We start from the raw sequence: 27,261 nt of genomic DNA on the forward strand, positions 1-27,261 counted from the left end.
CGCTCCCATAGCAGCCCGCCCGACGTGGCAGGCCACAAAAATTTGCACCTCATGGTCCTTCCTCCATGCTGCACCACGACCTACTGGCACAGAGTTTCATACAACAATTATTAAACTCTGCCGCTTGCACCCGCTCTCTTTCAATCGTTGGCCGTTGATGAGGCTTTTATAACCTGTTTGTCTGCTACTTTACGGTTGACTGGTGCGGCGTTGTAATTAGTACGGTGGCTGTTGCGTAGTGATGAACTGCTTGCACAGTTGAAGATTTTTGCGAACGTAGTGACAGTGATGTCACAAATTAAGGCTTTGATCAGTCACTTGACTCCGAAAGTTGACTGCCTGAACCTGAAAAATGCTGGTGCGTGTAGTCCGTTGCTCTCTAACATATAGTTAAATAGCCATTCCTATTGCCTTTTCACGCAGTAGCAAACCGCACAGAACTTATGCACTAAGTTGCATTTTTTATAGAGTTAGTAAAGTTCACAACAGCTTCATTATTGTGTACGTTGTAAAGTTTGCTTTTGCGCTCTTTAGAAACTGGAAACGACCGTAACGTTCAACGACAAAGTGATTACTCATTTTATCTCTTAAAAGTTGTCCGTGAATGCGTTGCAAGTTCAAAAAGAGAATTACGCGTATAGCTTCACTGTGTACGTATCGTTCACACCCCCGTTATGCTGCCGCCGTAATGCTCCCACAGAAACATCTTTGATGTTATTTACTAGGTACATTGCCGTAAGGCGCGAGAAAGCTATGATCCGCCACGACTGACTTAGCACGAGCGCCGCAGGTGCGAGACAGTCTGTCCGACACAGCGGTCACCAAATCGGGCGTCCGTGCTTACTGCCTCACCTATTTTACCGCGCCGGCAGCCAGCGTTGGAGTGTAAACAAACTCGACCCCACTCCGCAATGCCGGCATGGCTAGGGACAAACGTCTACAACACGTGCTAAGAAGCTCCCGAATTTTCTCAAATGAACGTCGCGTCTTGACCAATGGCTTGACGAGAGACCGCGAGTCCTGCCTCTGGGATCGCAACAGACGCCGCTTAAATCTCGGAAGCAGCAGACCCTGCTGGAGAGGAGAAAAGAGGAGAGGGGCCGGAACTAAAACCCCCTAAACTTTGTAAAGTAGCGCCACGCTTTGAAGAATGCCGCCTCCTCCTCGCGTGCTCTGCCGAGGCCGACGCTACGTCGCTATTGGCCTAATAGCATCACGTGGGCCCTCGCGCTGTGCTTCAGCGCCATTTTCGCACGAGAAGCGTCTACGGCTTCCTCCATGGTCTACGGAGTGGCGAGGAGCACATGTTGGCGCCGTTGCTACGCTCGAGCGGTGTAGGCGGCGCCACGGTCGAGGAGGGAGCGTGAAAGAGAGGAGAAACGAGGAGGAATGAAGACGGAGGAAGAGAGTGTGGCTACTTTACGAAGTTTAAGGGGTTTTAGCTGGAACCAGCTTCTCAGCTCAGGCGGCAGGCATCTTCTAAAGGAGGCATTGGTCGTGGTCTTCTGCACCATTGCTCGCCCAATGCTTCCTTTACTAGATGCCTGCCGTGTTGTCTGGTAAACTCAGGTTCTCGGGTTTGTGCCCTCTCCCTTTTCTCGTCTCCGCGAAATAAATATTTACCGCGAAAAGGCAACGAACGCCTTTCATGGCGAAGGCCTGCAACTTAGATCACGTCCTGCGGCCTCTGAGATTGCCATGGCATCTGTCACAGTCTCGGAGGCCCGCGAGAACGCTGGCTAACAGACGACCACGCATATCGGCGCTGTGAGCGCGCCGGCGGAAGTGAGAAGAACCATTCAGCCGTCGCCATAGAGTTACTAAACTGATTCTTTGGTTATATTAACTCTATGGCCGCCACTGCCACCGGCATAGAGTTTCCTACGAAAATTTATGGCCACCGGTACTTGAAAACTTAGACTTAATCATAGAGTTTCCCACAATAATTAAGAGTTAGTATAGTAACTCTATGGTTGAAAACGCAACGAGCGCCGCCTGACGGAATTTATGCTGAATTTAGGGAACTGCCGTTACAATGGGAAAGCGAGCAACGCGGCGGGCATATTAGTATAGTATATTCTAGGCACTATAATATTCATAGAGTTTCTTACAATAATTATTGTATGAAACTATGATAATATTGGCTTGCCATCTCAGCAGCTTCTGGCTTCTTTTATCGCCAACTGCGGTCAATCCAATCCGCCCACAGTTCTTGCGTTGTTTCGCGCGTCTATCGGCCCAAGTTGCGTGTTGCAGTTCCGGACGTGAGACCAGTCTGATCAACTGCCTGAGCTTTGAGATTCCAACATGACCTGATAGAGGGTACAAAAAGGAGCTCCTCTCCTTCCAGCGCAACCTTAACGCCCGTTCTACCGCTGTCGAACGTCTTAACCACGGTAGTTCATCACCACGTCTGCGGCTATTGCATGCCGGCGCGCTTTCAAAGCACTTTCGGCAGGTGAGCGATCGCGCCGCTACAGCGAAGAAAAAAAGGATTAACCATGGGCAAGTGCTGCATCCCGGGCTGTCGCAACTCGCGCGAGCGGATACCGGGCCTCACGTTTCACCAAATCCCGTCGAATGAACCGTGGCGCACAATGTGGATGGAAGTACTCACCGAGAACGGTGTCAAGGCGTTCACCGAATGGACTCTCGTCTGCGGCGAGCATTTCACGCACGAAGACTACAAGATGACAGCGCGCAAGAACTTCCTGCTGCCCTCGGCCGTGCCGTCCGTGTTCACGATCAGGCCCTGCAGGAACGCGCCGAAGAAACGGGGTCGCAAGCCCAAGGCTTTGCTGCTGCACCAGCAGCAGCAGCAGTTCGCGACTCGAGCGGGTGCACCGCAAAGAGTGACAGTTCTGCGATCCGTAGTCGCCGAGGACGCCGATGCTGCGGATGACGACGAAGACTACGACCCGAGGAGCGGCGGTAGCGGTGGCGTGCGCCGCACGGGCCGCCCGCGCAAACAGAAGGTGTTTACGGACATGGTGGTCTACATGCCCAAAACGGCGTCCGACCCGCCACAGGCCGAGAACGACGAGGAAGACGCCGGCGGTGATATGCAGACGATCACCCTGACGTTTCCGCGCGAAGGCGAAGATGGAGACGGTGCTTCGGAGGAGTACGGCGCGACGTCGTCTGCTGCGAAGTCGTCGGATGTCGCGCATGTCGAAGAGTTCTCGCAGCCTGCTGCCGCGGCGCCGGACGAGGCGGTGCAGCTTAGTGAGAGCGGCGAGAAGCAGCCGCCAAAGAACCTGAACGTCATCGTCTTCACCAATCAACGGCGCCCGGCGTCGACTTCCGCTAGGACTCGAGCCGACGACCTCGGCACTGGAAGCGCGGAGGTCAACGAATCCTCATCGAATTACTCGGGCCGGCCCAAGCGACGCTGCTGCCAGATACAGACACAGCGGCTGCTGTTTTACAAGAGCGTAATCACGAAGCTCAGGAAACGTGTCCTGGCCCTCGAGGACAGTTTGGCCGAGAAGGAAAAGGAACTGGCGGCTATTGCAGCTCAAAAAGACCTTGAAATGGTGTAGTGTATAGTGACCAATTTTAAGAATGAAAAGGCAGTGACAACATGGCCGTCATCGTATTGCCGATACTGTGCACGTTATTTTTGGTGTTTTCGAAGTGTGGCTCTTGAAAAAGAGGCATGCCACTTTATGCATAGGATGGCCTGTTTTATGTTCAAAATAAAAAGTATAGGTATTTGCACATAAATTGAGCTTTTGCTACTTGAAGGTACCTGAAGGTTTGTTTTTATTAGCTCGGAAACTCACTCTTTTAAAGGCTTCTTGCAACACAAAACATTGTGCCGATTTTCTGGACTGTTCCAGATCTACTGTGCAAGTATGTTTACTGCAACATTACCATGCTGTTCTGGGCCTCGAATGACCTGTAGCAGTTCTTTCTGTTTATCAGTGAAGCACAGCTATTAAAGTATAAACCACATGCAAGTGAACTTCTACACAATGGCAACAAGCGATGCTATGAAGATGGCTGTCATCCCTGCTAGTCACCTACATGTCAAACCCCATGTGGGTGATCACCGAGTGACATCGCCCTGGTGTTGCTGCTATGAGGACAGCAAATATGCACTGAAACTGCCATGAGGGAGGCTGTAATGAAGTTAATTTGTTTTGCTGTACAGCGCAGCATAAAGTATTTCTAAAATCCTTGAAGTAGTTCTATTTTTATTCTTGCAAGAATAAAAAATTTGGTCGCTTGCTCATCTCGCAAGTCAACGGGTAGTTTCACTGACGTACATCATGTTGTGGCTTCGCAGTATTGGCTAGTCGCTCATGGCACTTCCGGGTGTGGAGAATGGCGATCTGTTTGCGCGACGAACCGTTTCGCCCCTTAAAGGCCATTGCTTGTTGCACTCTCACACTATCGCTCTCATGAGGTTAGAGTTTAATGCAGTAATGCCGAACTGAAGTGTTTGACCTTGGTTAGCCTTCCACAAATGGCACTGTTGCATTTGATATAGATGAGAGAGCACACTTCGGTGATACATACCATTCAGACCCGAATGCATATATGAAGTGGGGCAGTTACACATAAGTTTTGTATGTAGGCTCCCCGATATGAAACTGCTTGCAAGACTACCCAGTGTCCATTTGAAACCAACCTGGTAGTCTGTGCAGAAGATGACATAAAGTCCAGTCTGTAAAGAATCTGTGGAATGACAGCTGGCTGGCTAGCTTACTGGTAGGCTTTATCCCAAAACAGCACCTGTGCTGTGAAAAAGTGTTTAATTCTGACCACTGGGTGTTCCTTAATGTGTCCCTAAATCAAAGAACAACCCTTGCATTTTGCCCACATCTGAATTGTGTGTTGTACTGCGAACAGTCGATTGCATTCGTTTATGCATTTGTTCATCATGCCTTGGTTAAAACACAGCAGAATGCTACAAATATATTCAACCTGGGATGCCCGACCCAGAATCTGCAACGATGGCATACCTTCACTTTATCAGTGTTCACATTGTGCCGTGCATACTTTCTGCAGAATGCATGTATTCGAAAAGTCAATTTCCAAAGAAATTGAAAACAATTGAGATATGAGAATGACAAACTCGGTAACAGCCATCTTGCAGAGGGTTCAAGTGGCACGTGTATTCTTCAAGTACCACCAGAGTTCTCTGTCTTCCAGAAGCACCAGGGCGTTCTGGAGATCAGGTGGCATTCTCTAAACATATCCAGGAAACTGGCAGGCTCATAATTGCCGTTTGCAGTAACTGGCTTAGGTTAGGTTTGGAGTCTCGTCGTTGCAGTGCCATTTCCATCCCAACGCAGGAAAATATTTTTAAGCATCCTTTAGAGCTGTCAAAGGCGTGGCCTGCTTTGCCACATGCAAATTTCAAGACACGTTCCAGCAGTTGGAAAGTTTGGCAATGAACACTCAACAAAACCAGCATTTACTTAGTGGAATCAAATTTTTTTTATTTCGTACCTTACACTTGGGTAGACAACTATGTACAAAAGAAAAAAGGAGAACTGGAACGAATCGCACGCGTGGCGGCGACTAATCTGAGAACAGAAATGACCAGTACACTCAATGCTATGTATACAGATGTGAAAAGGAAAGAAGGAAAAGGAAACAAATATGCACAACAGACCTTACACTCACACAACTTAGCAACAACAGCTGCTGCATTCATACATATATGTATATATCACAAAGCACTAGAATCCGAGACTGACCAAAACAAAAAGGGAGGTCAAATACAACATCAGAAGGCAGCACGGCGCTTTCGACAGGAACTTCCGTGTGGCCGAGTAACAAACTCGTAGGAGGGAAAAACTAAAAACACCGCAGCGGGAGACGGGAAATGTACACAATGTTTTTAGCCAACCGAGTGGCGTGTTAAGAAAGCAAAATTGTGGTGCCACACGTCACACACGTTTTGAGTCACGCATGCATTTATTATAAATAACGATAATTATAATCGTAAGTCAACAATCCTCTGTTAAGAGGGGAGGGTGGGGCTAGGAATACGAGGGGTCTAGAAAAATTATAGTAACATGCAAGGTGAGATTTCGACAACAGGTGCGATGCTGGAAAGCTTGCCAATGTGACAGCAAAGGACGGGCCGTTCTCCGCCAATTGTTTCAACGTGTAAAAATGATGCGATCAATCTTTGGGAGATAAACTCCCAAAATGCATGTAAAGAAAATGAAGAGGAAGCAAGCATGCATAATTAGCTCTCTTTTTTCCTGGTCTGAAGAAAAAAGAAAAAAAAATGAAGCTTACAAGGTTTCATGAAAATTGCTGTCGACAAGAGTGAACATTGTGAATCGTCCGGCTCGACGATAGTAAAGGGTATGAAATTAGCCACTCGCAAATGACACCTTGGTTCAAGCAAGCTCAAGCGCCAGCTCGTTTCTATACACTGAAGTCGACGAAGAAAGCTTGCTTCGATGGTTAGGGTAATCGGTTGCTTGTCTCTGGGTAAAGCATAAGGGATGGCGAACAAGAAAAGTGTGTCTATGTACATTCTTTCGACCACTCGTAACCCCTCGTGGGGCGGAAATTTAAGATGAACGAAAATGCCGCATTAGCAGTTTCAGGCAGCTGACCCCAAACACAACACGTTTCAACGAAATCCCTACACTACTCGAGGTCAGTGGCATTCGTCACACATTTGATGATGAACATGTCAGAAGTGGAGCCATCAACACCGATTGCATGTGAGCAACAAGCATTGCTAAGAGAATGGAAGTTCTGCCGCCTCAAAGACTTTGCAAAGTCAAGAAGCAGGAACCTCAAAAGCCATGGCCAATAACTTACTTCGTAAGCGGCAGCGGCCCCAATGTGGACACTCAAAACACTCACATTACACATGGACAAGGAACATCCAAAGAGCCATACCATGTGCAACCAGCAAAGAAATGACACAGAGTTGACATTCTAGAGTTGTTTTACAAGACACGTAGCCGATACCCCCAATGCCTACGAAAAATCTACGAAGCAAGGGGGCTTTAGAAACAAAAAAATGCATTTGCTGGAACATATCTGCAAGGTGCACTAAAGGAACACCGTGTGAGATTTTTCTTTTAATGCATGGCCAGTGTAAATTGCTGCCACGAAATAAACTGAACACACTTTCACTGCTCAGTAAAAGTATCGTAATCGCAAAAAAATCAATAAGCATTGCCTATGCATTTGAACACCGGTATATAATAATGAAACTATCAATAAGTTAAATCGTCACATTTTTTTTCTACATTTACACTGAAAAAGATTCCAAAAATCTCGAGATGCTAATGTACAAAAGGGACTAAAAAATGTCCACAAACACTCCAAGCCATATGAGAACCACTTGGATATGCTTCGCTGTGTGGTAGTCCAGCAGTGACTGCAACCAGTCTTATGCTATAATTTTTTTTTCCCTGCTACCTACCTGTCAGTCGCACTGCCTGTGAAAATATGCGTTATTAAAAGCTTGTTCGATTCGTTGCCTTCACGCCAGATCACAAATATAAGCACCAGGGAGATTCCGTGACATCATCCTCGAGCCCCAAGCTCGCATCCTACTCATGAAACAAATGGATTTTTTTTTTTCTCTCGGTGCAAAAGGTGCTGCAATGAAATAAATAACCCCTTCAACTAAAAAATAAAAGAAACAAGAAAAAGACTACCTAAAGGCTCACAAAATGCAGCCTACAAAACTCGCTTTCCCCCACCCAGAACCACGATGCAAGAAGATCGATGGTAACTGAAAATAAATAACAGCCGCTCGCTCGTTCGATTCACGCAATCGACCGATCGCTCACGTGTGAATGGATGCCAAATGCTTGGTCAGTCCTGAAACAGACTCTGTCCCGTTATGCTTCGAAAAAAATTTTTTTTTCTTTCACTTGGGTCTCCCTGGCCACACTTGGGATGCACAGTAACTCACAATGTACAATGCCTCGCGAGATAGGAGGTGCGCTCGCGCAAACACACAAGCAGCAGGGCCATGGCCCACCCACGGCAGATGCGCCAGTGTACAGGGAAAGACACCAAAATGATTCCCGGTTTAGCTATGGCGAACAGGAAACAGCAATCTCACACTGCCATTGCAGGCTTTCTCTCCCCCGGCCTCATTCCTCCAGCACATTCAATGTTCACCGTGCTTATCGCCCCCAAGACAACCACAGTTGCAAGCCCTCCCTTTCACAAATTCTGGCATCGTCTGCCACGTGGCCACTGTAACTGGTCAGTCGTCTGCAGGATGCCAACAGGCAGTCTGCTACCGTGCTGGCAACCAGACACATCAGGCTCCCGCGCATACAACCGTCCACTGCGGAAACAAGCTGTTGCCTGTTGATGATTGGTCGTCTGCTACAGTAACCAAGGACCACCGCCTGCTTGTACAAATGACCATCTGTCACAAGACATGAAGTGTCGTTTGTTGGCTAGTTGCAGAGGTAGCCTCCATCTGCTGCAAGCTCCGTGCCTCTCGAAAGATAGGTCAGCCATCCAATGCAGGTTGCCATCCAAATGCTGGTCTGTACATTGCGTAACTCGATGACATTTGGCAGCACTTGTGGCAAGTTGTGTGGAGGTGGCGACCAGTGTCCAACCAGTCATGCCCTATTCAGTCTACATCACTGTACCCTCCTGCAGAAGCCGCAGATGGCAACAGACGGTCCAGACCAAGTTTGCTGCATGCCACTAGCAGACGACACCAAAGCACTTGGCAGAAGCCAGAGTCCTGCTCTCTCTCTCTCCACCGTTGCTGCCCATGGCCGCACCTCGAGGGCACTGTCTCAAAAAGCTCGGATGCCAATAAGGCCGTCCTTTCTGGCACACACACACACCACTTGCGGCCGCCGAAGAAAACCAAAGTCTCTCTAATTGCAAAATAATGTCCTGGCCACGTGAGCGTGGCCTTCACACTTCTAGCAGATAGGCCACTATACAAATTCATTGGTGCCCGGTGATGTCAAAGGTTCCATGCTCTGCGAGAGGAAAAAAAAATGGAAAAAGAAACGAAATTAGGCATTAGCAAGGTTGGGAATGACCGAAGTCATTTTGTGTCACTCTTTGGAGCAGATGAAACTTCTTTTTAGATTCCAGTCTAGATTGGAGCAGACTAATTCAGATTTTGGAGGTCTGTAGCCAACATATCTTATTGAAACAGTCTGGAGCATGCAAATTTTAATTTAGAGCATTATAATTAAGTTGGGTAACATTCATAAAGCCATGCATTATGTGATCTTTAAATAAGTGTTGAATAAGTATTTTTTTTTTACTATTTGTGTATTAAGTGCTCGTGAAGTGACAAGAGGTTTTCTCCAACAGAAGTTGTGAAGAAGCTAGGCTCAGTGAACACCACAGTGGTTTATACAATGACATTTCTAGGGTAATGTGATGGCACCAACTAGCTCAAGCAAAGATCCTGCACCTGACTGACTTTGCTTTGCCACAGCCTAAGCTCACTACAAGCACCTAGACATATGGAGCTCATATTTGGGCAATTGGGTGCAAGCCCCTTCAATAAGCTAAAGGGAGCAACATTCCTCCTACCTTGGTCTCTCCTTTTTCGAAGCCCTTCGCCACTCACTCTCTCAGTTTGCGCTTTTATATTAGGGTAATAGCTCTGCGCGACGATGCAATCGACGCTATATCGGGATTAGCGATCACCGCAATCGCCGCGATTGTGGGGCTACAAACCACAACCGCAATTAAGAGTAACTGTAATGGCGCAGGCACAAGTCGGGGGGGGGGGAGGGGGGGGCAGTGCACTATTAGCTATTAACATAATTACACATAAGTGCAACAAGCAATACCTCTGTAGACTATTTCTAAGCATGGAGTAGTCCCAGGTTTATGTTTTGGAGTCTGAATTAAGGCACTTATTACAAAACGCAGATGAACCTTAAAAGGAAATGCATTGGAGTAGTTTCAGAATTGTTAGTGTTTCAATTTATACCAATGTAGTACATCTAAGACACGATGACACACGAACGTTGCGACTCACCGGGGGGTAAGCCCTGGCCGGTTGGTACTGGTTCTTTTCTAAGCTAAACTGGTCTTCTGTTGTCTTCCTGTACACTGGGTTGTCGAAGTTCATGCTCGTGATGTTCCTCCTCAGGTACTGTCGGTACACAAGGTACGCCACCTGCGTGACGGAAAGGGAACCCACAAAAGTGAGCAAAAAGAGTGCAACAAACTCTGCTCCCGTGGAGCAATTGAGAGCGCCGGACTTAAAACATTTAATATTGGGGAAGTGCTTCGCAAAACGTGAGTCGTGAAAACCCCCTGTCGGACACAATTCCTATGAGTTCACAACAGCCGGAAGTATTTAATTTGGAAATTTGGCAAGCCATTGTGGAAGTAGTGTTCAAGAGTTGGCAGAACACCACAACAGAACAGAGAGGCTAGGGAAACTAGGCAAATAAGAAAGCTAAGTGCCAACTCTCAAATAAATCTTATTAATTCAAACGAGTATAGATCTACATGTAGAACTAAAACCTAATCACCGCATGAAGAAATTGAAACAAGACAACAAACAAATCTAGAAAAGTGTTTTTAAGAGAGACTTATTTGGTGACAACAGAAGGGAAGAATGAGTTCCACACTCCTTTGCAGACGCGTCCCAGCATTGATGTGTGTCAGCAGACTCACCAGGGTGATGATGACAGCCAGGCTCCCAAGAACACCCATGACGATGCCAGCAATGTGTCCTGAGCCCAGCTGGGAAAATAGGTTCCGGCGATCCAGCGACGGCGCCACAGGCCCAGCGGCATCACTGCCACTGACGTGGCTCGCGTTGTAAGCCACACTCTCGTCCGTGACAGCCGGCACCGTCGGGGCCTTGACGCCAGTGGCGGGTGGCAACGTTTGCGCCGCTGCATCAGTAAGACGGAAGATGTGGAAGAATGTCAGACACACCAATACAGATGGGAAAGTGCAGTGAAAATGACAGCGGCAATGCGTAGCCCTCTGGAGACATCCCACTGGGTTACAGTTTTGGCACCTGCTGCGGGGCACTAAACAGGCTTTTTTTTTTACATACACTCACAGTGAATTGTCTTTCATCTATGCTTCTGTAGCATATAAACTGTACAAGCGTGAGAACTGTTAACACCAGTAGACAATGTTAGCATTCTTGTGCAGTGAGTAACTTTTTTCTCTATCCGGTGTCAGCGTGTTTTATTCAAGAGAAAGCACTGACTGCTGGAGGCAGTTGTTTTCAGGAAACAGGTACAAACTTCAACACTGATCATATTGACATGCTTACATGCGGTTAATGACAGTTCTGAATCATCCATATAAGCATGGAATTAGCAGGAACCTAGCACAACGGTTGTGTGCAAAAGGAAAGCAGTAGAGGATAAAGGATGGAAAAGGGGACAAGCATTACTGTATTATCTGCGCAAGCTCATAGGAACACAACCTTCCCTTTCATAATTGCCAATTGCATACCCTACGACTTGAGAGATGCTTCGACTGCATAACATTCCCAGCAGCTCAGGCCACCAACAAGAAGCTGACAGTACCTTCACGCATAGGGCTTGTGCACGCGATCAGCAAAACTGGCACACACTGACGTGTGAGCTGATTAATCAAGACTGGGCAGCTAAGCTACTCGAGGCCCCTCAATATCATTATCCAGGTTTTCAGGCTTTCTGCAAGTAGCCCATAACATCTTGCCAAAAACTATTTCAAGCACATTCATAAGAGAAATGGTAGACCTTCTTGAAGACATTGCTAAACCATATTTCCCCGATAAGCTAAACTGCTGAAAGGTCCTTATTTTATCTATAGATTTAGTGCAGTTCTGTTCCTTCCGCCAACACAAACACGTTTCCGGGGTTTAATAATGTGTCGACTGTACCTCAAAGGAGAATTTATCACAGTTTCATGGCATTTTGCTGCTCCTTTGCATCACTAGGCTAATAACCTGACCAACCTAACCTGACTGCTAACCTGACCTAAATCAAGCTGATAAACTAACCTGAATTGGGCTGCCGCTAAAGTGAGCTGAACCAGGCCGCTAACATAACCTACCCTGAATGGTAATCGCACATGCTTGTAGCACTACTGTAAAAGGTGCTGGTTGTTTCAGCACTTGCATCATCTCTTCTATTGCTGTCTGTGTCCATTCGTCCAGCTGCTGCATCATGAACGTAATTGAACTCAGTTTTCTATTCTTGTTAGCCTAACCTTACACACAGTGCTAACCTGACTTGACCAAATCATTATGCATGCACCGTAACATGCCTTCCAGCACTGAAAGAGCTCCCACCTGTGTCGGCAGAAGCATTGCAGAGAAGGCTGGACCCAGAGGAAGGCAGAGAGGATGATGAGGAAGAAGGTGCAAGAGCGGAAGAGGAGGAGTTTGGAGAAGGCGACGCAGTGACCGTCTGCATGGTCGCAGTGACCGTCTGCATGGTCACATTGACAGCGTCGCTGCTCGAGACGGTTTCGTTCGAGAGGACGCAGCCCTTCGGTACTTCTTCCGCGCTCGCTTTGATGGAGAAAGCAAGGGTACAGAGGAGAGCGCGGAAGCAAATGGGTGCCGAAAGGGTGTGGTGTCAGAAGAGTGAACCAAGCCGATACAAAGCAGCATTAAGAGGTAAAAAGGCAAATGAAAGAAACAAAAAAGCAGTTTTTTTTTTTTTTTGAGGGAGGCAGCAACGGTTACGAAAGAAGGCGGAAGGAAAACAGCAGGTGCAAAGGGACACAGAAAAATGCATCAAAACAAATGGGCATCAAAAGGGTGTCAGGGGATGCCAAAAGGGAGTAAACTCAGCACGTATGGATAAGTGTTCAGAAGTAGGTCAAATGAAGTGACAAAATAATGGATATTTTGTGTGTGTTTTAAGGAAGGCAGGATGGTTTGAAAGGATTCAGCAACAAGGATTATAGCCGAAGGCAGAAGAAAAACAGAGGGTAGGTTGCAAAGGAAGTTGGTGGCATCGTAATACAAAATGCAAAAACAGGTAGGGTTAAGGAGAAAGAAAGGAAGAGTAGGCGTGAGAGAGAAAAAAAGAAGTGAGTTATCAGTAACAGCAATTAAGTTTACAACAGCAAAGCTTGTTAATGCACCAACACAAAAATGCTAGAAAGGTCACGAGCACACGTAAAGCAAGTTTAGAAAGCAATAGTTTAGAAAAAACTCGCACGTATGTTTCAAAAGGGGGCAATAACTAAATCCACTTAGTAGATCAACTTTGTCCCTTAAATGACCCAGCACAATGTTTCTCTTCTATTTTCCCTTTGCATTGAGTAGTATTATACATTAAATAATAAGAATTATAGCAGAATTATGACAACAACAAATTCACAAGAAAGCATTAGATGGGCTCATTGCAGCATAAAAGCTCATTAAAATGCTCACTTAAACATTTGAATGGCTAAAAACATAACGAAGAATGCTTTTCTTTTTTTCCCCAATACAGACTGCTCCTACCTTTCTAGTGTGTGTGAAATAGAAACAGGGAAAGAAAAATATGAAACTGCACTTCACATAGCAAGACAAGAAAAACGTTTTTGTTGTGATTAGGTTAACCCTTTGAGGGTCAATCTTTTTCACTATATGCGACCGCCCAGGGTAAACTTCTTTTACTGCAGATTCCAATTCTTCTTAGGGACTTATTTCAAAAAAAATTTACCGCAATTTTTCTAGGGTGACTGTAAAGTCAGAAAAGATATTTTGTGTTGGTATATATGTACTCTTCATTCATGAATAATAACAATAAAAAAGGAAACGAACTTATAAGGATTATAAATTGGATGCATTTTTTTACACATAGTTCAAGGCCTTAAAAATGCACACACGAGAATATTTTGCAAGACTCAAATGTTCCTGCTCTTACACTAATATGTACATCCATAGTGTAATCGAACTGCGTAGGTGCGCGCACTCAAGAAATCTGTGTGGTTCTGTGCCCGTCAAAAAAGCACAACATGTGACAAACTTCCGCTAATCTGAATCTTATTGCCAACCAGAGGCAATTAGTTTTCGCGAGTGTCAAAAAAAGAAAGCAACGGAAAGGCATACACGGCGGCATCCTTCCTATGCGCACCCCTGTGAGCACCAAACGAGCGAGAAGAGGCGGTCGCCCTTTGAGCGATTAGCAACAAGTTAGCCATCAGTTTTGCAAGAGTAAGAAACCCACACCGCTCTCGGAACAAAACCCGAACCGCCGCCCGCCCGCACCGCACCAATGAGCCAGCGGTAGTATATGTAGAGGCGCGAGAGCAAACTACCTCTAAAACAAACCATGCAACAAAAACAAAGAGGGAGGCGTGTGAAAAAAATTCCCTGTATTCCCACGTAGTGGCAGCACATGACAGAAAAGAAAAAGTTAGGAAATTGGCACGGTTTTTAAACGTACAGACGGCGTTGTAAACATACGGCATCAACCATTTCGGGACTTGTTTGTGGCACCGTATATTTAAGTCATTGACCCTCAAATGGTTAAGATTATATTCACTTAGTCTTTTATAAGATTAATACAAGAAAGCCACACATTTATGCTTGGAGTATTCCATGCTTACTTGTGTGTTTTCCCTAGCTTTACTGTTGACATGTGTTTCAGAAGACTGTACAACAGCTAGTTCAAGAATTGCTGTGCCGATGTTCAGTGTAGCATTTTCGTAGGCTGGAGCACTGACAGGCTGCAGCAGGGAGTCTTTCTAACCCTTGTGGGCAAGAGGGCATAAAAAAAAAAGAAAGATTCCTTGAAAGTGAGAACTCACCCATAATCCTGCAGTTGCGCCCATCTTCCTGGAGTTCCATGCCGTTGGGGCAGGCACATGCGTAGTGTGCCGAGTGGATGCTCAGGATTGGTGCCGGAAGGCAGAGGTGGGAGCACACGTCACTGGCCTGCTCACAGTGGTTCACGCCTACCGATCGAAACAGACAGGCCCAGAGCGCCAAAATCAGTACATGTTTGCAAATGTCTGCGCTACTTTTAGCGTCTGCCACCACCAGTATTGCTTAACCTCTACCACCTCGCTGCTGGTTCGCAATTGCCTCACAAGCCTTAGCATGAAACACTGATAGTTGAGTGCCGTACTGCATGCCTTTTTATGCAGACAAAGCCAGAGGTTTCTCCTGTGGCTAGATGGCGAATGTTGAATGGTACGGGTGCAGAACGCATCAAAACTTTCTGATCGTATTCTAATGTTCCAGAGCAATAAGATCAAAGTATAGCTGCCAGTTTGCACTACGCCCTGGGAGTTAATTGTAGTAAAACCACTCGTGCATTGCAAAGTCTCAATTTTTTTTCAGCATTTTTGCTTGCTTCCTTGTTTTCTTTGAGTGCATGCCTGGATACAACACTGTGGTAAAACTTGCGCGCCTGCACAACTGCAGCTTCTGGAGAATAATCATCACCTTGAGGTTGCTTGTAGCTGTGATAGACGTGGACATCCATGGGTGAGAAGACGCCATTGGCAATGTGAGTAAGGTTCTGGCCGTTGAACTTGTTCACCTTGTTGATCACCTCGGACTCCCAGTCAGTCCAATACAGCCAGTCCTGAGAAATAGCATGCGTACAAAAAAAAAAAAAAAAGACATGTATGAGAATATTTTCTTGAAGTTTATGTTTTCGATGTACTTTTTCTGCATGCACAGGAAGTCTGAAAAGTTAAAAATAATGCTAAGTTTTGGAAGTAGTCAACCAATACATGTCTGCTTCAATTCTAAACCTTTTGCAGAGAACAATGGTTTTTGTGACAGGCTTGTTTTAACACAGATTCACGGCCTGTAGGCAACCTTACATTGCACTGATTTGCATTTCCCTGCCAATTTAAATCAGATGTCTGAAATACAAAACTGTTCGAGGACATTACCTATCAGAAATATAGCTCAACATATCACTCATAACAAGGTCCTGTGTTCCCGAGTACACTGTGTTTAACTGGTTTTTACACCTTCAATGTGTATGACTCATACCTTGCAAAATTACAATCCGATATTTCTAGTCTAATATCATTGTCATTGACCCATTTTAACTCAAGTGCAGGGTAAAGCCCTGTCCTTGTAATTTAGAACTGCACCTGTCCATCCATTCATGTGGCTTCAAATTTCCTAATTTCAACATCCCATTTATTTATCTGCTACCCTTGACATTCGTTCCACTGACACCTGTTCCGTTATTCTTATGAACCACCTATTGAGCGTTCTATGCCCATCATAGTCTATTGTGGTATGTACAGCGCACTCATTATCTATACGTCAAAGCTCACCTCAAAAACGTCGATGGAGAATGGATGCTTTACAAGCAGGGGTGAAGAGAGGACAACTCGGCGGTGGCTGCCATCGTAGTTGGCGCTGCTGATCAGGTGTAGCTTGGCATCAACCCAGAACAGCCGCTTTGTCACAAAGTCTGGTAGTAACGAGTGGGACAAAAGCGAAACAAGTGTTTGTCAACAGCAAGGAAAAGCAGCATGCAACTCGTGAACAACCACACACTGGGTGCCTGCAGATTAAGAACCAACTGCAAAAGCGCTATCACTGAAACATTTAATTTCTAAAGGCAAGACTATGTACCTACTCTAAAAAGTGCAACTCGCTCAATGAACATAAATGACCAGCAAGTTACCGCACCACCACAACTATTTACTGAAGTTTCATGATTGATATCAAATTTACCAGCAAGACCAATCCTTAAAGGGCACTAAAGGCAAATACTAAGTCGATGTGGACTATTTAAATACTATTCCAGAAACCTCGCAACGTTTCTTTCGTGCAAAAAAAGAGTTTACGAGAAAATTACATCTGAAGGGTCTGAATATCTTTTTCGAAATTCAAACTCCCCGCCACTCAACCGGGGGAGTGGTGACATTGCATAAGCCATCACCACCTTTTGTTACTGTCGGTGAGTAAATCGGCGCGCGACGAACAGCGGTCCCGAGCCAAGACAGAGCGGTAGATTCGCCACTGCAGCTGCTTTTTGGTCAAGTGGCATAGACCGTTCGGGCATCTCACGACATCATGTGGAAGTTGGATTCTCTGTCAGTTGTAGTTTGTGCGAGTTTTGTGGGCCAGCAAAACCAGCGCAGCACTACGTGATAACGAAACTACTGAAGCGCGAAAGCGTGGGCAGTTCGGAGTCGAGCGAAAATAAACCTTTCAACCGCCTGTGTCGTTGTCAAGGGTGATTTCAATTAGTTCTTTATAAAAATGAAATAGAACTGAACAAGTAGTATTTTATTTCGTCTTATAATACAACCCAAGGAGGTTCTTTGCCACGATTGTGGCGGAGTACTAGTGAGAGAACTTTACTGAGGAGTGCTTTCGTCATCGGGCAAGTAGTTGAATGTCCCGGGGCAGTCTCTAATCATGTCTAGCATTTACCCCAATTTCTCAATTATTAGGGCTCTGTTCGCAATAATCTTGACACCTTAGAGATTCTCGAGTACTAATTAATCACTTTAGCTTGACTTAATATTTGCCTTTAGTGTTCCTTTAATGGACCTGTGTTACAGACCCCTTATTAGCCATAGGAAAACTCGGCAACATCTAAAAGCTCGGGAAAACTGGAGAGCCGAGACAATGAAACACACACACAGAAAGAGGACACCTATAGTGCCCTGTTTAGTGATTTGTCGTCCCAGCACTCTAGTTCCTCAATAATGAAAAACTAGCCAGCCCAACTATCTGTCCTATTTAAGGGCACTGAATTTATCATCAACCAACCAACAAACTAGAAGTGTCCAAATAGCACAAAATGTCAGCCTTCACCTCATTTCCTTAAGCTCGTATTGTGAATCTCCCGCACAAAAGCAAGCACCCATTTCATTTTCATAGCACACGTGGTGCAGGCTCATTTGTGAAGCTCTGTGGTACGCACTCTTTGGCACACAAGGACGCTGACAAGGCTGACTAAGTGTGGCTGATCAATCCCCACATCTTATCAACCTCAACAGTTTTCATGATGGCATTAATCTAGGCACATTCAGGAGTGCCAGCAAAGAAAGCGAAAAGCTCACCAATGGTAAGTCCATTGGGCCAGAGGATGTCTGTGGTGACAATGGCAGATCGGTGCGACCCATCCATGCCAGCTCGCTCAATCTTTGGCTGCTTGCCCCAGTCGGTCCAGAACATCCAGCTGTTGGCAGAACAGGTTTTTAAATAATGACAAAAGGTTGCAAGAATTTATTTGCAAGTGTCTGCATCCTCTCACAAAAATATGCCCCAGGACTGCAGGTAATGTGCTAACGTTCTAATCAATCCTGTTGACGGTGCAATTTTCAAACCTATTGCAGACTGGTGAACCCTGTTATAAACTATGACTACATCAAACCACATTTATGCCTTATAACAGCTGCACAGAATTATGCTCACACAATGACAGACAACAGGTGAACAGGTGGGTTAGCTTTTGTACAGTTGCGTACTGTGCTCAATAAAACATACAACCACCAAGTTGTACGCAGCGGGAGCAGACTTCCTACATTTTAATAAAATCTGCATCACTCACCCCTCCAGTGGGTTAACGACGATCGCTCGTGGCTCATCAAGCTCCTCAGTGAATAGCGCTCGCCGCATGCGTCCATCAAGGTCTGCGACAGAGATGAGGTTCTGAGCCGTGTCCGTCCAGTAAATGTGGTTGTAGATCCAATCCACAGCCAGGCCATCAGCAACGTGAAGGTCCTTGTCAATGATCACCTTGACTGGGGTTCCCTTGTCAATGGGTGCACTGAAAAAGAAGCATAAAAAAAAAAACGTTTTCAGGACGCATTTGGAAAAGCATGCTGATTCGGCTGTCAAGTTTACCAGACAGCAGCTCGATTTGCATAAGTAATGGACAAACTGCTCAGGAGTAGGAATGACCGCTGGGCTGCCAGCACTGGTCAAATATATATAAATATATTGTTACATATATATATATGTATATATATATATATATAAATATATTGTTACACTCTGTATGTATAACTGGTGAATGTTTTCTCTTTATTGACTACAACTATTGTATGTGTGTATGATTTCTGTACCACTCGTGTGTTACTGCTTGTAGGGGTTTTCTGGACATAGTCAAGCTGCTCATGCAGCTTTTTGCCAGAAAACCCTCCAGTTGAACCTGGAAAATAAACTTACTTACTTACTTACTTAAAACTGCTCCTGTACATTTAAAAAGCAAGGCAGACAGGGCAGTTACGAATAAACCACAGTGCTAAGCTGCCCTCATAAAAATTTTTAATGGGCAAGTGTGCACACAAGACACTGAAAAAATGCAATCTACAGCAGGAACACCATAAATCAGAAGACTAAAAACTTGACTGGAGATGGCCTACAAGAAGCAGAGCAATCTTGGTTAATCAGAGTTTGCAACCGGATGCAGTATAGTGACTTCATAACAACTTTACCTCATAGAATCTAGCTTACAGCCTCGTAGCACAGATGGCAATACTGCTTGGTGCTCAACTTGCCAGTTCCTGTATCTTAAGCTGTGATAGCAACCAATGCAGGTTAATGTAGACAAACAATGCATACCTGCTAATGACTTCGTCGACAGTGTCAGACCAGACAACTGTTCCGGTGCGGTAGATGTAGTCGGTGGCAATGGTGCTCCTCAGCTTGGAGACCACCTCGACGTACTCGCCAGTCTCAAGGTTAATCTTGCGGATGTCATTGCGGTTGGCAAAGAGCAGGTAGGGCACACCCTCTGCAACCAATGCGAAGCGAAAATGGTTGAAATCCAAAACCTCGAAGCTTTGATATATACACACATACATACACATACACACACACACACACACACATATATATATGTGTGTGTGTGTGTGTGTGTGTGTGTGTGTGTGTGTGTGTGTGTGTGTGTGTGTGTGTGTGTGTGTGTGTGTGTGTGTGTGTGTGTGTATATATATATATATATATATATATATATATATATATATATATATATATATATATATATATATATATATATATATATATATATGATTTCAATCTTGTAAGCACTAACATATTTTCTCAACGTTGCAAGAACTTGGATACAAAGGCACTCCACAAATCCGCAAGTTACACTAAGAGCAGCCCTCGTTTCTGGCACTAGACTTCCAGCTAAGCATTGCTTTCAATCAACTTCCGCAATACACATGCAAATCAGTGAAAGCTTGCACACACTGTACGATTGATAACATATGGTACTAGCATAGCCTGTCATTTGCATTAGGCGCACTAGTAAGGCACAAATGAACTTGCATCTAGTACATTGCACAATCTAGTGGACTTTGCACAGTTGTAGAAAAGACAATTTAGTGTGCATTTGTGCGCGAGCTTCGCCTATACGGAAATTTTAGCAGAGTACTCTTCCTTCAGCTTAGTGCACAGTGCATAATGGATAGGAGGAAGAGTACTCTGTGCTGAGCTAAACATTCCACACTCAACACAAGTGATGACAGGGGCACTGACCTTTGGCCTTGCATCGGTGGTGGTCCCTTGGCTCAAGCACGTAGCCCTCGATGCACTCGCACTTGAATCCACCCTTGGTGTTGACACAGGTCTGCGAGCACGACCCCGGGGTCGCACACTCGTCAATGTCGTCGCACGACTTTCCGTCCTCCGTGAGCCTGAACCCCGGCTTGCACTCGCAGTGGAACCCGACCGGGTCGTCGCGGCAGATGTCCGAGCAGCCACCGTTGTTCTTGGCACACTCATTCTCATGGCACCTGTCCTTGGGCTCGTCCTCGTACGCTCCGCAGTCGTTCTTGCCATCGCACACCAGGCTATTGGGGATGCAGTGGTTCCCGCCGCAGTCGAACTCCGTGTGGGGGTCGCACGGCTTGGTGGTGTTGCAGTGGTCCTCGTCCGAGCCGTCGTGACACTCGGCAAGCCCGTTGCACTCAAGCTGCCCTGGGATGCAGTGCATGTTGGCGCACTGGAACTGATCTGGGCGACACGTGTTAGTGCAGTTGGCCTCATCGGATTCGTCGGGGCAGTCGGGGTCACCGTCGCACTGCCACGAGGCGTGCACGCAGTCAATGCCATTGGCGCACTGGAACTCGCGCTCCTTGCACGTGCTCGGGCGGTCCGTCGGGCAGTTGCGTTCGTCGGATCCGTCAAGGCAGTCGACGTCTCGGTCGCATCGCCAGCGGTCCGGAATGCAGCGCCCGTTGGAGCACATGAACTCGGCGCTCGAGCATGTCACATTCGCTGGAGGAAAAAGAACAATGCAGGCATTATTGCACCAGAATGCGTGTTATCAAGGAGGTGAAGTCCGAGTCAATGAAGCAGTTATTCGCACACAAAAATAGCTCAATGGCCTCAGTTAAAAAAAAAAAAAAAAAAAAAAACCTCGCAGTAGATAGTTAGGTGTATAGGAGAGACACTGAAAGGATAAACTGCAATCTTTCAAAGGGAGGATCAATGAAATGATCCAAAAATTAGAAACAACAGTTATTATAGGAAGTTTCAAGGAACTATGTGACCTTTAGAAGTGTGCTTATAACAGGGTGATTATAAAACCCCGAAACATGCAAAAGCAATCGGCCCTTTATTCTCCAAATTCAGAAAATATTGGCAAATTCCTCTTAAATATCAAGCCTGCTGCTCTTAAAAAAGTATGTTATATTACAATATTCTTTTGCCCTTTCTATGTGAAGCAGGTTCATGACGTAATAAAGAAGCAACAAGCTCCAGTACTGTGCTTCACAGTTTTGCACATACGCAAGTCAATTACATTCGGTAGAAAAACAATAACCAGGCATTCAAAAAGTTCACAAGGTCGGCAAGCTCCTGACATAAAACGCTTATGGCACAAAGTTAGCTATACTCCTGTAAGAATATAAATGACATTTCAAATTTTAATTAGGGAATATTTCTTTTTATTACAGTGCTCTTAATAACTAGGCCTGCGTGCAGGTAATTAAAGTGCTGTAATGTGACAACACATATCGATGCAAAAGCCTTTGCAAGCCTTCGTTAAAATATGGAGCATGAGGACATCCTGAGGTAATACACAACCTAGCTGTGAAATTAAAAAAAAAGGAAATGAAACGTAAGATCAAATTAACCGGCCAGCAATCAGCCTCTTATCTACAGTACATCACAGTGGGCTTTAAAGCAACTGGCCGTCAGTGTGATTACTGCAGAATGCATAACTTGCATTGAATTTGCACTGAACTTGCACCGTGTACATATATTAATGAAAGTCCTCTCGCACTAGGAGCAACAACTGCATGTTAAGAACAGTTTGACAATGTACGTGAACGGTTTTCGCTCAGGAGCTGGAACCAAGCATTAATAGTACAAACGAAGTGTGATAATAATGATGGTTCACCAAGAGAAAGAAATGAATCACGGAAAACAAACATATGTGGCTACATCATCACCACCGCTTTAATTTATGTCCGCTGCAGGACGAAAATCTCTCTGCGTGATCGCCTATTACTGGTGTCTTGCGTCAGCTGGTCCCATCCCACACCACCAAATTGGCTAGTATCATCGTGCCACTTAATCCTCTGACATCGTCAAGTTTGTCTTTCTTCCCTTGGCACTATCTATGTTCGCTATATATATCCTGTTCCTAGGTGACCGACTAGTGAATGCTACCATATCTTTTCCTTGGGAGCAAAACAACTGGGTCACTTAATCACAGCCATAATAAATGAATTGCCATCGAACAAACCACATAAAAATTGTTGTGGGCACCACTAACGGTAGCGCCTCAAGGGGCATGCAAACCAGGTGGACCACTGAGAAGACGAGAGGCAAGAAGCACCAGCTGATGCCATTCACTGGTGACTGCGTACCAATAGATAGTTCCCTTGTTATACCGACTACAATTAGTACAGAAATGTTTTCCAACATGCAGTTTGTGAGAAGAGGAGATAGAAGACATGGGGCAAACCAGCAAAGCAAGAAAGTAAAGTGCTCTTACGGCATCCTCTCTCATCACTGCCATCACCGCAGTCGTCGTCCTGGTCGCACTTCCAGCGCTGAGTGATGCACTTGCCGTTATCGCACGAGAATTCCTCCTGTGTGCACGTCACCGCAGCTGCACCCAAGGAATGAGACAGCGCAGCATGAAGGATTGTGTCACAGCACCACAGTAAAACATTTACTCGCAAGACTAAGATTTTTTTCTTCGTATTTTGAAACACTCTTGAGCAGGTCCTACGAATCTACTGCTTCTTATACGATTTAGGTGAATGCCTTGTGTTTAGGTTAACTGGGCACTGTTTAAGGTCCATGAGCTAACAGACAAACCCATTCCAAAGCTGTTCACCAGCGATCTACAGCCCTCTGGTGTAATGCTATAATGAGATGCTTATAAACCGGAGCGTGGGGGGGGGGGGGAGAAACAAAACAAGAACGTGTTCTTACTGTTCTGCAAAGTATTAGCCAACCAACTTCAAGTGGCCTGCTTAGGAGTAAAACCCCATTTGGAAAGACTATGTGTGTGTGTGTGTGTGTGTGTGTGTGCGTGCGTGCGTGCGTGCGTGCGTGCGTGTGTGTTTGAAAACCGAATAGTTATCTGATGCCTACAGACTCAATAAGTTTCTTTAAGTTCTCAATAAGCTCACTGGTTTTTTTACAAACTCACCAAGGAGCATAGAAAAACAAAGGTTCTTCCAAAGGCCCATGATGACCAGTGAAGCTCCAAGTTCACTATAAAATGCTAATACAATGTGTTTTCCCAGCCATTTCCAGCAACCATCATCTACATTTGAAAAGGCAGGATAAAAAGTTGCTCAGCAATTCATTATGCTCACAGCAGTGGTCTTTCTCATCAGAGCCATCAATGCAGTCCTCCTGACCATCACACCGCCATGTAATAGGTATGCAGACGCCTTCGTGCGACTTGCAAGCAAATTGGTCTGGAGAGCAGGTCTTGTTCTCTGCAAAGACAAAAAAAAAAAAAAAAGTTTCTTTCAGTCAAATATTATAAAGACAATTCAGGCGGGCAGATCCTAAACACGAAGTAGGTATAATTTGTTTCTAGAAGCCCATGAAGCTCGTTTATTTGGAGTGCAAAGAAAGTACGGCGACAAAGGAGTATGTTGCACATGCCAAACGCTACTTTGAAACCATGTCACTTTCCGTCTACACACATCATTTCTGAGAATTATAAAGGCCTGTTCATTTCTTAGCTTACAGGAAGCTAGAGGTTAGGAAGAGGTGACGTCAACTACATTTGGATTGACTATCCATCCCCAGGTGAAAGCACCTGCAGACATTAATTGTGATGCGATTAGCGTGATCTTTATTTCTGTTTTTTCAACAAGGGGCCCATGAAAAGTTTAGCAGAAGGCAACATTGTGTTACCCGACAGGTAAATTGCACAACTGTGCAGGTGAAGCCGATGCAAAAGATCGACCGTCAGAAAGGATTAAACTTTGCTCATCTTGCACCGAAGGTCAATGGGAAGGCTTCAGGCGTTTCCGACCAGTGGCCATGCTAACCTTGTTTTATGCATCAGGTGATCAGTCCACTTTCCTAAGAGCGTGCTAGTACTGGCACGACAAAAAAGGCTAACGCCCGAACCCCCTTTGAGACCTCTGCAAGCATTTCAAATTGGATTACAGCTGCAACATCCCTCGCACTGCAGGAACTGCAGCTGCCTGGCTTCCCCTCCAGTCTGATGCGTGACAGCCGTGACCTCAGCCCACACACAGACAATGCATGTACATGCAGCCCAGAGTGGCGAGCTTCGTGAATGCCACACAAGTGCACACTCCAGCCTACATGCAATTTTTGTTTTTAATATTTGGATGCACTATCAGCCAACTACAGGGCCGACATAGGAGTGGGTCACAGCAGTCGCACTGCAATATTATGTACAGCAATACCACAACAAAATAGAACATGTTACAATATTACCTACAATAATACGCCATTCTTTAGGAAAAGGCAACTAGCGCATCTGTCCTACCAAGAAAGATGCACCCAATAAAGAAATACATTTTTTAATGAAAGAAACTGCTCCTGACACCTTGATGTGCAAGTCATTATAGCTTAAGAAAAATGTGTGGTTATGGGGTTGTAAGTCTCAAAGTTACTACGTTGCATAGTGGAGTGAGGGAAGTGACTCAGGATTAACACTGGCCGTCTGAAACCCTTTAATTTAGTACACGAGCACTTTAGCACGATTTCTGCACACATCAGACAAATACCATAGCTATATGGAGCTGCTATGGTGAGTGTCAGCCGACTTCAGTTACTTTAGGCTGTCAAATAAATTGTGTGGTACATATAGTTGTGTGCAAAGGAAATATAGCACTACAACAATTCCGAAGCTCATTTTCTAAACATTAATAACAAAAAAAAAAAAGTTTATTTTGAAGTCCTACTGAAACTGAGAAACTTATTATTGAAGGTTTATTTTGAGAATTTTTAGAGGTAACCTGAACTCTGACATTCCTAGCTCACATTGCAAATCTACGTTTTACGTTCAACTGTATTTACTTTCTAATTGCGTGCAGTGTATCAAACTTGCATGCATGCATTACTACTCTGATCAAAACAGCAAGAACAGCTGTCCCCAAACGGGCCCTTTTTAATGAGTAAAGAAGAGGAGCAGAACTTTTTTTTTTAATTAGGAAACATGAATTGTCAAAAAGAAGGCATCACAGCAGAGCCTGCATCCCACAACGTGCACAAATGTGTGCTTGAAAAGGCTACATGGCGCACAGCTCTAAGAAGAAGCATTTCTACATTGCACACAACTAACACACATCTACACAGCCACAGCTTCACATCCATATACAGCCTCTCTGAATGTGACGGCCTTATAATCCTGCGAGTAAAAATTAATTTCTCGATATTTCTTTTTTTCATGCTTGGATATTTTGACAAGCTGCATTCCAGTGCAAACTGTGCGACATGGTAAGCAGGGCAGATATGTCAGCTATGCATCTTAAACGTATTCCATAAAATGGCTGCGAACACTGAGTGTAATGAAATGTATGGAGTAGGTACGCCCTGCGTGGAACACATACATTTAATGATGCAATGAGTCCTGCGTATAGCTGCCACTCAGAGCCAGAACAATGACACCTCTCCCCTGCCCTCTTGCTTTTCTTTTTATACGTATATATATATATAAAGTACATCGCACTATGACGTTGCCTCGGCCATGTTTTCCGCTACCTTTACTCTTGTCAAGCTGCAATTACGTGTGTGATGATACTGTGCGTACCACGACAGTATTATGCAAGCTGCCACAAGCTGCAGCCTGTGTACGTCAGACACGTGGCATAATACGACAGTGCGTGATTTTACAACTGAACGCTGCAATCCAGCGCAAAACTGGGACAACAAACACTTCAATTAAGTGAACCAAGTCAGTGCTCTAAGTAATGTTGATGGCACATGCAATAGTTTTTTACTCGACCTTGCTACTGGAAGCACCTTAATTTGCATCAATGTCATGTCAGTTTGTAGGGAAGGGTTAATTCAGTTAGGAGTGCTTGCTTTGGATATGAATGAACGGACAGCCAACTTTCTGCTATAGCTGATTTCATAATAGAACAGCCCACAATCACATGCGCCACTAGTGCAATGTTTTGCGAGACCCTTCACTTGTCGCATTACATGGAGTGATTCCTCAGTAACCCACTGAACTGAAAGGTCCTCAAGATGATCCCAGTTGACAAGCACTTCAAAAACAGTCGCCTAATTACTCCCAGTTCAATCCTGTATAGGTGAAGTATTGTGATGACCAGAATGAATAGGGTTACATTAAATGCTTTTGATACAATAGGTCATAACTGGGAAAGCAGGTTTAAGGACGTGCAGCCTCCGAAACACCCTATCTTTGCAGAAAAGTTCACTGTCTTAAATTTATGGCTAGACAGGTGTAAAGGCTTGCCAAAGCATTAAAATAATGAAGGAAAGCTTACTATATTTAGCCACTAGTACCTGTTGCACCACTAAGCAATACTGTAACCCAGTAAAACTTTGCCGGGTCTTTAAAAATTGTAGATGTTAAGTTTGGCTTTATGATAATCATTTCTGCAACACTGCGCTAGACGATTTTAAACAATGACCAACAAAATCCAGTGATCACGAGCCACTTTGCCTCCCTTAACAAAACCAATCTACAAAGCCTCCAGTAACACTCCAGTCTGCAGAGAGATCTGCTACATTGCGGTTTTATCTTATACACAAGTGCAGCACTCTCAGCGCAGAATTGAGCACACAGAAAGCTGAGCTTTCTAATGAAAGATATTTATTCTTAAAGGAGTCTACAGAACGCCCTCCTTCCAAAATTAACTCTGCAGCGTTGGCAACAAGAAGAAAGAACTAGGCGCCGGCGTCTTAAAATAACCACATAATTGCCTCGGAAAAGAACACCA

At 45.1% G+C, this 27,261-nt stretch overlaps 2 protein-coding genes across 3 annotated transcripts in view; one reads left to right on the forward strand and one right to left on the reverse strand.

Moving 5' to 3' along the window:
• The first annotated feature begins 2,199 nt into the window (after positions 1-2,199).
• On the forward strand, positions 2,200-3,724 carry LOC142560579 (uncharacterized). The gene has a single exon (XM_075672783.1). The coding sequence runs from the start codon at positions 2,502-2,504 to the stop codon at positions 3,540-3,542; it is 1,041 nt and encodes a 346-aa protein (XP_075528898.1). The 5' UTR covers positions 2,200-2,501; the 3' UTR covers positions 3,543-3,724.
• Positions 3,725-5,424: 1,700 nt separating this feature from the next.
• LOC142560575 (low-density lipoprotein receptor-like) overlaps positions 5,425-27,261 on the reverse strand; it is a 64,699-nt gene continuing 42,862 nt past the window's right edge. The window contains exons 4-16 of one of the 2 annotated variants that reach the window (XM_075672779.1): positions 23,677-23,802; positions 22,842-22,958; positions 20,375-21,115; positions 19,454-19,625; positions 18,438-18,656; positions 17,947-18,065; positions 16,201-16,340; positions 15,347-15,488; positions 14,707-14,853; positions 12,248-12,469; positions 10,624-10,847; positions 9,977-10,117; positions 5,425-8,954 (exon numbers count right to left, since the gene is read on the reverse strand). In XM_075672779.1, the coding sequence (XP_075528894.1) occupies positions 8,910-8,954; positions 9,977-10,117; positions 10,624-10,847; positions 12,248-12,469; positions 14,707-14,853; positions 15,347-15,488; positions 16,201-16,340; positions 17,947-18,065; positions 18,438-18,656; positions 19,454-19,625; positions 20,375-21,115; positions 22,842-22,958; positions 23,677-23,802 (2,555 nt within the window). In that variant the 3' untranslated portion in view covers positions 5,425-8,909. The remainder of the gene's footprint in view (positions 8,955-9,976; positions 10,118-10,623; positions 10,848-12,247; positions 12,470-14,706; positions 14,854-15,346; positions 15,489-16,200; positions 16,341-17,946; positions 18,066-18,437; positions 18,657-19,453; positions 19,626-20,374; positions 21,116-22,841; positions 22,959-23,676; positions 23,803-27,261) is intronic. The other variant, XM_075672780.1, reaches the window with a different exon arrangement.

The sequence above is a fragment of the Dermacentor variabilis genome, chromosome 10, assembly GCF_050947875.1.
Source record: "Dermacentor variabilis isolate Ectoservices chromosome 10, ASM5094787v1, whole genome shotgun sequence".
Lineage (NCBI taxonomy): Eukaryota > Metazoa > Arthropoda > Arachnida > Ixodida > Ixodidae > Dermacentor > Dermacentor variabilis.